This window comes from Musca autumnalis, unplaced genomic scaffold (assembly GCF_047663935.1).
Source record: "Musca autumnalis isolate F117 unplaced genomic scaffold, ASM4766393v1 scaffold_5, whole genome shotgun sequence".
Lineage (NCBI taxonomy): Eukaryota > Metazoa > Arthropoda > Insecta > Diptera > Muscidae > Musca > Musca autumnalis.
The window spans coordinates 74,959,042-74,971,172 of NW_027412088.1; the positions used below are offsets into that span (position 1 = coordinate 74,959,042).

At 34.2% G+C, this 12,131-nt stretch overlaps 2 protein-coding genes across 2 annotated transcripts; both read right to left on the bottom strand.

Moving 5' to 3' along the window:
• Positions 1-94: 94 nt before the first annotated feature.
• LOC141405700 (alpha-soluble NSF attachment protein-like) lies at positions 95-1,129 on the bottom strand. Its single transcript, XM_073990324.1, has one exon. The coding sequence runs from the start codon at positions 1,127-1,129 to the stop codon at positions 248-250; it is 882 nt and encodes a 293-aa protein (XP_073846425.1). The 3' UTR covers positions 95-247.
• A 7,384-nt stretch (positions 1,130-8,513) lies between these two features.
• Positions 8,514-10,236, bottom strand: Atf-2 (Activating transcription factor-2). Its single transcript, XM_073990323.1, has 3 exons — positions 10,006-10,236; positions 8,932-9,933; positions 8,514-8,853 (listed from the first exon to the last, which is right to left on the bottom strand). The coding sequence occupies exons 1-3, from the start codon at positions 10,091-10,093 to the stop codon at positions 8,684-8,686; spliced, it is 1,260 nt and encodes a 419-aa protein (XP_073846424.1). The 5' UTR covers positions 10,094-10,236; the 3' UTR covers positions 8,514-8,683.
• Positions 10,237-12,131: the final 1,895 nt, after the last annotated feature.

Genomic DNA, 12,131 nt, shown 5'->3' on the forward strand with positions numbered 1-12,131 from the left:
GTATATTCTCATCTGTAATTATTCTAAGGGATTTTTTTAAGAAGTGGGTTAGTAAAAGAATTTTATCAAGGAAGGGAAGGGGCAGGAGGGTGGATTTTTATTTTTGTTTTCTGGTTTTTTATGTTGTTGGTGTGTTTTTAGTTTTTTGTTGCTAATGCCAACCCTTCACTTGCTTTCTTGTTTGCTTAATTTAACAATAATAATAATAATAATATGTGTGTATGTAGTTATATCGATAGGGAGATACTTAACAGAGATCAGGATTATCATCGTTGGCTTTCTTAATCCGCAATAGTATGGTTGTATACCATTGATCAAGCCGTGAAATACTGTCATAGTTCTTCACCGTCTCAGTGAAGGCTTCAATGTCTTGTTCCTCCAAATGTTCACACAATGATTTCACCAATTTGAATTCCCTTGAATCCTGGAATGCTGGATACAATTGCATATATTTCTCCATGGCATGTTGGCAATTCAAAACATCTACACTCAATTGACACAAGGCAGCACGGAAGAAATACTCTTTGGCGCTATGCTTAAGTAAAGATGATTCCAAGGCCGAGGCACCAACTTGTTCGTAAATTTGAATTGCCTTGGGATAGTCCTCTAATTGCGCAGCATACTGGGCCACTTTTAGCATACACTTATTGGCCGAACTGTTGGACTCTTCGCCCTTGAAATAATCAGCAGCTTTTTCATAATGTTCGATGGCCTTCAACAGTGTATTTGGATCGCTTTCATACATTTCTGCAATACTTTGATGATGCTTGGCGGCCGTGGTAAATCTACCCATGTCCGTATAAATATCAATGGACTTCAATAGACATTGGGTGGCCAATTCCACATCGATTTTCTTATAACAATTGGAGGCATCTACATAATTGGAGCCAGCATCATGACGACTGCCGGCCCGGGCATGTAATGCGGCAGCCTCACAAAAACACTCACCAGCTTTTGTCCAATTCTTGGACATTTTAAACATATTTCCAGCCCTCTGATAGCATTCGATGGCCTCTTCCACCTTATTGGAACCACCAAAAATGTTACCGAAAAATCCCTTTTGCTGACTCAATTTCTTTTCAGCGTCTTGCATTAATTGCAAAGCCTTTTGTTCATTGCTGTCACCCATTTTTTATGTTTAGTTTTTTCTTTCTTTCTTTTGTTTAAGACCACGTATAAGCTACTCTTTTAATAATATTACTATGATTTTTGTTGTTATTTTTTGCAATTTTTTTCAATAATCAGCTACTTGCGAATTTTGTTGTGTATATTACGGAGCAAAAAACAAATTTGTATGAAAATTTCGTTGCTCTGTTAAAAAATTACTCAATGTATAAATCGATACAATGATGGTAGGACCACTGTGAGATGAGTTTGAGTCATGCGCATAGTGGTTACACTGGTAAAAATTCCTGGATTTCGTGTGTAAATATATACATACAAACCTATATATGGAGCTCTATTGCTGAATTATTGAGTGGAGGAATTTCATTGGCCAGCGAACATGCGTAGTGTAAAAAAACAAATAACGGTTATGACTCAGTGCTTTGGAATTTTAAACAAATCTGGCCAACAGGAAACAGGAAACAAAATTAAGAACCTTGTTTTATGTTTTGTTTTAGAATATAAATAAATATTAAGTGCTAAATTGACGTTTTTGTTTACAACTAAGCAAAGACATAAATACAACTAAGACTAGACAAAATGCATGCAACAAAAAAATGTTTACGAAACTTTGTATAGAAACATTACCCTTAACAGGTTGCAGTTAATTCAAAATCGCAACCAAGGAGGAACATTTCATGTAATGGTATCAGAAACGAAATTTATGAATTCAAGGATCTATTCAAGAATAATTTTATGTCAATTGGATCGGTAACTTCAGTTAAATACGTAAAAATGTATAAAAGAAAAAAATGTTATATCACCATATCGTAATATAACATTATGTTAAATTCAAAAGCCATTCACTGAAGATTGATAGCAAAAGAAATGTCTTATCTTGTTGTATTTATGTCTTTGAACTAAGTTGTCATCCATTGTGAATTGTTAGCAATATCAATTCAAAATAATACGAATGTATCCCAGCAAAGAAAACTGGAAGTCGTTGATATGTTGATATTCATTTTTCTGCTTAAGGGGTAGTTTACACTATATGTAAATGACACATGACATGAAATTTTCCATCATTATATAGTCGCTAATATGTGCAATATTGGGGATTCTTTACGCCATTTACTTGTGCGTCCACACCAGCAAAAATGTAATAAAATTACGTCTCCACATTGCCTGCGTGGGTAGATATGGAATGTTTTTTATTTCGTGTCATATGACATTTACATATAGTGTAAACTACCCCTAATCTGGCTTGGGCCTATCTAGGAATGTGACTGATTGGATGGGATGTAACCACAAATCTACTGGAGGTTTGGCAGGGCAGTTGAAAAGGTGCAATGAGTTGTGCGGGCCTGTGCCGCATGCTGGGTACATGTTTTGCACGGACAGATAGCTGCATCATCCCGAGCGTAGTTGAGCAAAAATAACTCTGGTTTGTCGTGACAACTGACACTCTTTAGCTGCAATAGATGTGGGATGTTCTCTGAGGCCCGCATCCACACGATAGTTGTTTATGGCATCTGTGACTGCATCCGTGTGAATGCTATTTAAAGGGGTGTTTACACTATCTGTGAATGTCATATGAGATGTCAAATTTGCTACCTGTGAATGTTGGACACATAATCTTCGTTCCTTTTTAATAGTAAAAATCGTAAAAGAAAGAACTGTAAAAAAACTGTTCCCACACAAAAGTTTTTTGAAATAGTTCGGGAACGAAAAAATGGAAAATACGTCAAAGAAACTGTAACAAATGTCAAAGTCGGCGTACCAGCCAATCAGACGCCGGCAACCATGTTACCATTTTTACATGCTCAAATTTTCAAATTTGTCGAGTAAAAATTTTTAAAGAGAGCGTAATTCAGCGCCATTTTTGTTTAAAGAGAACATTTTTCAACTTTTTTTGTGTACGGGAACGTCGTAAAAATTGTAAAAACTTTTTAGTTCTGGAACAAAGCTATAGTGTGGCCACTATGAAAATTTTCAGCTGTGTTCCTTTACTTACCTGAGGTTACCATTTGTTACCATTTTTAACCTGCAACGCGTTCCTTAACGCCAAAAAGTGGTAAAATTGGCAGCAATTTTTAAGACAGTGAGAGTGGAGAGAGAGCACATATTCCTATCTCTTCTACCACAGGCTACCAGACAAATTTCTGCCGGTAAAAAATCGCAGAACTGATTTTTCGACTTTTGTTTGACAATCATTTCACAATGAGGAAAAAAATGGAAAAAGAAAACAGAAGTATTTGAGAAATTAATACTTGTATGCTAGTGTGAACGCAAGAACTAAAAGTGGTATGGATTTTGAAAAACATAAAGGATGTCGAATGGATAAAAGAAGTGAAGAAGTGAAGTAAACAACCCTTACACCTGCTTCATAGGCTTGTTGATCTAGGTGCTCTCTCTTGTAACGTTGGAATCTCTTTCTAGATTATGGAAATCTCTCCTGACATGCATGGTAGAACAAACAAGGTAAAGTAAATACTACAACAAATACAACTCAACAACAACCACATAGGAATTTGTTTGTAATGTTAGTGTCATCGGTAAATGTAAACAAAATATGGAAATCTCTATAAATTATTGGAATTTAAAAAAAAACTATTTTTTTTCACATTTGATTGAATATTTTGGAAAACATGAATGGAAACTCGTTAGATTTTCAATTTGAATGTTTCCATATCATTCCACTAAATGCATAATTTTTGGCAGAAAGTAGCATTCTTGCAAAAATGTTTGGGGTCGCTGGTAATTCATCGAAAATGGAGAAGCTGCTTCAATCTTTTGTTTTTGAAATCAAAATAGCACACGTTTATTAGGGTTTTATTTGAACAAGTTGAACAAAATGCCACACATATTAACAAATATTGTGCCGCCTCTGTAAGCGGTGTTTTAGTGTGCGGCACGTCGTTCAGCCCTATTCTGAACTCATGGGAGTTTGGAATTTTTTCCCATTCCTTGCATTATTCTGAATAAACATTTTGTGGGAGATTTTTCCCATTTCCCATCTCCTCTCATTCTGAATGAAGTTCGAATTGGGAATTTGTTCCCATGGGAAAAAAAGTATACATTATTTATCTTGAGTTGTGGGAGAATTTTGTGTCTTTTTGTGGGAAATATCTCCAGCAAACAGTGTGGGAGTTTGAAAAAAAGTTTCAAGAAATTTCATATTTTTAGGAAATTTCATATTTTAAGACATCTATCTACAAGACTAAATTATTGCAAATATTTATAAACGGCATGTATTTGCTTAATAAAAGCATACAAAATGTACTGTAAAAATGTTAATAGAAGACGTCAGATTTTGCATATTCTTAATTTGATGGAAATGAACGGATTTCTTGGGTCAAAAAGAGCATGGCTGACTCCCGTATCCACAGTCCTTAACAAATGCCTGCAATGTGCGAGGTATTGTTTTTTTTAACGCCATAGTACTTAAAAACTCCGAAGCGAAGCGACGTGTTTCAAAACGTCAAAACATGCATTTTGCATAAATGTATAATTTTTACTTTTGATGCATTTAGTTGCATTTTCGAGGAACAATTCATGAGTGTGCAACTGAAATATTTTGACGAAGATTAAACAAGACAGCCCATTTGTTTTTTTATGTACTGAAATACAAGAAAAAGAGTCATGGTTGTTTCTATAAACACAGCACATCAAATAAAAACAACTCAATTTCAAAAGAATTTTAGGCAATAATTATTAAAATATGTATATGTATTGCAAAATAACTAGCATATCAATCTTTACAACTTTTATCAATTTTCGTGATATAACGTTCGAGTTTTTACCAGATGATTAACTTTCTATTAAAAATCGGTCAGATTCTCCTCAACGACTACGACCACGATCACACAAACCACAAATTATTGTAAAAAAAATGTGTGTTGGCTTTTCTTTTTGTTTTAAGGTATACAAATTTTCTATTAGCAACTCTATTAATTTTTGTTGCCAAAATAATTTTTCAAAACTGATGTTTTTGTTTTTAATAATACCGATTAGACGTAAAAAATATGTCAATATAATAAATGCAAATAAATACAACTAAGACTAGACAAAATGCATGCAACAAAAAATTTTTACGAAACTTTGTATAGAAACATTACCCTTAACAGGTTGCAGTTTATTCAAAATCGCAACCAAGGAGGAACATTTCATGTAATAGTAGGTGTATACGATAACCCAATAATTTGTACAAATTCGTACAAATTTTTGCTGAATGCTGTTCGATAACAAAATTATCCAGCAAAAGAAAGCGAGTTTGGAGAGAGTTTTGTGACTGAGAACTTGCAAATTTTTACTGGGAAAATTTGTCCCGCAAAAATTCGCAAGTCTGATCAGCTGACTTTTAATCACCTGTTCAATGTAAACAACTCGAAATGTTAACATTTTTGACCAAGAAAATTTCACAATTGCACATTTTTTTAGATTCTAAAGCGTTGTGAATAGGATTATAGCATTAAATAAGTAAACTGCAATTTTAAAATTTATTTTTTTGTTCCGTTTGGTTTAAAATATCAAAAGAAACAAAAACAAATTTCATACATTTGCGGAATAGCTGACTTTCTTGCAAGTTTTTGCAAAATGCTGTTCGATAACTATATGCAATTTTTCTTGCTTGTGAGAGTAAAATTCACTGAGAGAGGTTGCTGGAACTGACTGAGTAATTATTGCTGGGAAAGTTATCGTACACACCTAGTATCAGAAACGAAATTTATGCATTCAAGGATCTATTCAAGAATAATGCTAGGTTTACATTTACGAAATCCACTCGATTTCAACTGTCAATTCCATAGCTCAAACGTCAAATGAAATCTCATCTGGATTTCATTTGACGTTTAACCTATGGAATTGACAGTTGAAATCGAGTGGATTTCGTAAGTGTAAACATAATATAATTCTATGTCAATTGGATCGGTAAATTCGGTTAAATACGTAAAAATGTATAAAAGAAAAAAATGTTATATCACCATATCGTGATATAACGTTTGGTCTGTTCCTTTACTTTTGAAAATGGTAAAACCGACAAAAGTAGCAAAAGTTTTAAACTGCTCACATATGAATTGTATGGTGTGAGAAGTAAAGGAACGCTTTTCGAGTAAAAAGTGGCAAAACTTGAAGATTCTTGCACGTAGAGGAACAGAGCTGTTATGTTAAATTCAAAAGCCATTCACTGAAGAATGATAGCAAAAAAATGTCTTATCTTGTTGTATTTAGCTTTGTTCCTTTGCCTGCCTGAGGTTACCATTTCTTACCATTTTTAACCTGCAAAGCGTTCCTTTACCCTGCGTTTACATATGCCAGGACAGTTGAATTCATGTATTGATTGTCAAAAACCCAAAACTTGCCTGTATTACTTAGGCGTCCAGACAACTGCAAAAACAATTGTAAAATTATTAATGAAAATCGTCGATTTGTTTTTGTTTTGCGTTCACATATTTTGTTTTTGTTCATATTCTTTTGTTTTCAACACATTTCAATTATCATATCACATACTGTCTGGTGTAAACGCCTAGTTACTTTAACAAGCATACAATTTATAGCTCTGTTCCTTTACGTGCAAGAATCTTCAAGATTTACCACTTTTTACTCGAAAAGCGTTCCTTTACTTCTGAGACCATACAATTCATATGAGAGCAGTTTACAATTTTTACTACTTTTTCCGGTTTTATAATTTTCAAAAGTAAAGGAACAGACCATATATGAGACCAGTTCACCACTTTTACCATTCTTTGCCACTGTTACCATTTTTTAAAGTAAAGGAACAGACCATTTATGTCTTTGATAAATGTGAATATGTACGCAAAAATATGTAATAATCGAGAAAAAATATCAGAATTTAACTTTTTGAACTTTTAAAAAATCTGGAAAATACGAGGTTAACGAACATTAGTAATAAATTAAACTAGCGATATACTCGTTAAACCCCTAATTCAGGTTATTCCGAATGAACATCAACATGCAATTTTTAAATTCGTTACAAATTTATTATTTTATACAAAGACATAAATACAACAAGATAAGACATTTCTTTTGCTATCATTCTTCTGTGAATGGCTTTTGAATTTAACATAATGTTATATCACGATATGGTGATATAACATTTTTTTCTTTTATACATTTTTACGTATTTAACCGAATTTACCGATCCAATTGACATAGAATTATTCTTGAATAGATCCTTGAATTCATAAATTTCGTTTCTGATACCATTACATGAAATGTTCCTCCTTGGTTGCGATTTTGAATTAACTGCAATCTGTTAAGGGTAATGTTTCTATACATAGTTTCGTACACATTTTTTTGTTGCATGCATTTTGTCAGGTCTTTATTACTTTATGTCTTTGTTTTATACACAAAAAGTAGCTTCGTTCCCGTACTTTTTAATAGTAAAACTCGTAAAAGAGAGAACTGTAAAAAATGTTTTCTCACACAAAAGTTTTTTGAAATAGTTCGGGAACGGAAAAATGGAAAATATGTCAAAAAAACTGGAACAAATGTCAAAGTCGGCGTATCAGCCAATCAGACGCCGACAACCATGTTACTATTTTTTACACGCTCAAATTTGTCGAGTAAAAAGTTTTTAAAGAGAGCGCCATTCAGCGCCATTTTTGTTTGAAGAGAAGTGAACATTTTACAACTTTTTTGTGTACGGGAACGGGTTTTCGGGTAAAATGTGTAAAAGTCGTAAAAATTGTAAAAACTTTTTAGTTCTGGAACACAGCTAGTATGTTTGCCTAACAATTCTAACAATTAAAAAATGCACGTTTGACTACGTTTGGCCTTATTCACTTAAAAATCCATAAATAAATGCACGGTTGTTGAATTAGGCGACATTTACGTTTGCTTAGCTAATTCAAAACCCGTAAATTCAATGCAGAGGCATTTTGTATTATAAAATTACAGCCCCCAAAAGTATGCTATAATAATTTGGTATAACTAATTTCGAATTTCGAAATATTTCCTCCCTTTTTTGGCTGCTCCCATGTCGTTGTGAATAAGGAACTCGTGGGAATCTGAAATTTTGATCCCATGCGAATGTTCAGAATAGGGCTGTATATATCCCTAATATACATCGAACATAGAAATAAATATATACATAAAATGTCGTAAGGAATTTTCTACAAACCGGCTACAAACAACAATTTTTTACATTTTTTACAAAAAGGCATTAAAAAGTCTTTCATTTTGTTGGTTTACGATAGGCAATTTAGCTACGAGTAATTTCTCGGAAATTTATGCTCAATAACTCGATCATTTTACTCGATAACGAATGTTGTCATCCCAACTTTGAGTACTCGGTTCGAAACAACTCGATATCGAATCACATATTTAGGCCCCAGATGAACGCCTTAAGCCCCGGGCGCTCTCCCCCATATGGAAAGAAACGCATGATATTATTAACATTTTATTTAATTTTTTATTATTTACTATATCTAACTACACTTTGTACAATTGATGCAAACGGACATAATCTCTACATTGAAAATTATATAAATAATAAGGCACTAGTTTTTTTTACAATAAAGTACAGAACACGGTTTCAAAAACGATGTTTGGCCCTTTCCTAATTTTTATCAATTCGATAAGTAATTGGATTTTTTAAAATAGTTTGAGTATTGTTAATATTATTACCACAAGGCACTACCAATTTAGGAATATTCATTACCAAATGTATGGTTGAGGCAGGAATTTGTATTTGAGCAGGAATACCAAGATCCGTTGTAGTAGAAGGAGCTAGATAAGGAACAATATCATTAGAAAACGTATTCTTTTCTTTTAGTTCCATTTCAAAAAAGCAACTTGATGGCTTACCTTGAAGTGGTTGTAATACAGCTGATTGCAATTTTGCCACCTGGGCTTCCAACTGTTTGACCCTTTGTTTTAGTTTTTCATTTTCCATTTGTAAATCGGAATTACGTTTCTTCATTTTCTGACGATAACGTGTTGAGGCAGCACGTCTGCGTTCCATAGTGTCATCTTTGGATGATAGCTTTCGGTTAGATGATGAAGACGATGAAGTTGCCTTGTGGCCAGTTGATGATTTCATGGAACTTTTATTACTGGGCCATTCCGGTAGTTTTGATTTATTCGATTGATTAAGTATTGCCTTTAGACGTTCTTTAATGGGCAATTGTGATGTTGGTGTTAAACTAGCACTGCTAGGTTCTGGATGTGGTGTTGATGTTGTAGAAGTTACCACCGACGAAGATGTATCCTTGGCAGTAGAGGTGGTGTTCAATTTAGGTAAAATTAATGGATGTGATTTTTGCTTAGCAATTTTTGTGTTTCCCGTTTCCGTTGCTACATTGTTGCCAGTTGTGGTTGTTGTTGGAAAGGTAACGGTTATCAACTGGGGCTGTATAAATTGAACTGTTGATGGGAGAAATGTTAAAGCTCCATTATTTTGTGGGCTAGTTGGTGGCGGAGGCTTTTCAGCTATGGGCCGATACTTATTCACAGTACTGGAGGAACATTCTGTAGTTTTGCTAGGTTTTGTGGTAAGTGGTGCTTCTAATATATTATCCACTGTTGCAACATCTAGCACAACGGGTGTATTTAATGTGTGCTTACTTAAATCTTCACCAGCACTAATACCACCCTCAACGGCTGCATCAAACTGTGGAAATACTTGCGGTGTATGCAAAGAAGATTCTTCATCTGCCTGGAAATTATGATTGGATCTGGTATGTTGAATATTTTGTTCACATGCTCGCCTGAATGTCTCGTCGAAAGGATTTACATGACGCAAATCATCAAATAGACCCACTTCTTCACAATTTTTTATTAATCTTGTTGGAGTGGGTGTTTGATCCGCTATGCCAATTTATAAAAACAACGCAAATTAAAATTTGGTGATATCGTGGAATGTACATACAGATTGCTTACCCACAAATATACTCGACTTTTGACTTAAATTTAACAGCATTCCAGCATCATTGTCCACTTCTTCGGGCTGCTCATGATGGTAACTCATTGTTGTTGCTGCCTTTTGTCCAACAACAAGGAAGCAACACACAAAAACTAACGAAATCAATCAACTGACTGATTAAAAACTAAAATGATAAACTTATTTCTTTTTTCTTCATTTTCCTTATTCGTAACAAGATATTATTTGGCGTTTATTCTTCTTCATTCATTCGTAACAATAACCAGCTGATAACGGAAAAACTGTCTTTAAAGCGGAACATCGAAAAACATTAAAAAGAAGTTGCCATATCTGTCAGATTACAATTTGAGTTTCCTATTAATTTGTAACGGAAAAAGCCTCAGGAGAAATAAAAACAATCCCACGGCGGCAGATTCTTCCAAACTGCTTTTCTATAGACAAATATTTCTCAGGTCGTCTTAGGACTATTTTTCTATAAAAAAACAAGCAAAAAAGTATCAATCGGCGTTGCCGACAGAAGTATATCCTCACTCGGTGTGAATTGAAACACTTCTTTCCCAAAAACGTATGTATTTATTGGGTTTTCACAATTATGGGCGTACCCAAGGAGTGTTAACTTCACTTTTAAACATACATAAATTAAGTTAGGACACAATGTTTGGAGATCCAAATTTTGGACCAAATCAGTTGCTCCGTTTATGAGATATCGCGCGTACCATTAGCGAATAGTTTTAATTGGGGGGGGGGGAGGTACCGGAAGAAGTGGACCACCACCTTCGAATTTTAACTAATATTCGAAGATATATTAAGTTTTTACTGTTATGGGGATTTACCCGGCATAATGGGGGCAGCCAATACACGATTTTACAACAAAAATCAAAAAGATTCGAGGGGAGGTCTTAATCGTTTTTCGAAATTTTGTGTGGGAGGTACCTGAAGGAGTTGACCGATATAGGCCATATTCAAACTTTATCTGTATTTTGTAGAAATATTACGATGTACAAAGTATGGACCAAATTGGTTAGTCCCTTCGAGAGTAAATCGACTCCAAATTGTCAGAAATTGATTTCGTCCAAACATACTTGGGGTCTAAAACCATTATTTCGATTAAGCACAGTTTGTCCGTATGAAAGTGTATATACCCTCGTTAGCATAAATGCTGAGGGCATAAATATTCATCAGTTCTATAGAAAAATATTCCTCAGTTCTTCTGAGGACTGTTTTTCTAGAGAAAAATATTCCTCAGTTCCTCTGAGTAAAAAATATTCCTTAGTTCATCTGAGGACTGTCTTTCTATAGAAAAAATATTCCTCAGTTCCTCTGAGGACCGTTTTTCTACAGAAAAATATTCCTCAGTTCCTCTGAGGACTGTTTTTCTACAGAAAAATATTCCTCAGTTCCTCTGAGGACTGTTTTTCTATAGAAAAATATTCCTCAGTTCCTCTGAGGACTGTTTTTCTATAGAAAAATATTCCTCAGTTCCTCTGAGGACTGTTTTTCTATAGAAAAATATTCCTCAGTTCCTCTGAGGACTGTTTTTCTATAGAAAAATATTCCTCAGGTCCTCTGAGGACTGTTTTTCTATAGAAAAATATTCCACAGGTCCTGTTTTTCTATAGAAAAATATTCCTCAGTTCTCCTAAGGACTGTTTTTCTATAGAAAAATATTCCTCAGTCCCTCTAAGGACTGTTTTTCTATAGAAAAATATTCCTCAGTCCCTCTAAGGACTGTTTTTCTATAGAAAAATATTCCTCAGTTCCTCTGAGGACTGCTTTTCTGTAGAAAAATATTCCTCAGTTCCTCTGAGGACTGTTTTTCTATAGAAAAATATTCCTCAATTCCTCTGAAGACTGTTTTTCTGTAGAAAAATATTCCTCAGTTCCTCTGAGGACTGTTTTTCTGTAGAAAAATATTCCTCAGTTCCTCTGAGGACTGTTTTTCTGTAGAAAAATATTCCTCAGTTCCTCTGAGGACTGTTTTTGTATAGAAAAATATTCCTCAGTTCCTCTGAGGACTGTTTTTCTATAGAAAAATATTCCTCAGTTCCTCTGAGGACTGTTTTTCTATAGAAAAATATTCCTCAGTTCCTCTGAGGACTGTTTTTCTATAGAAAAATATTCCTCA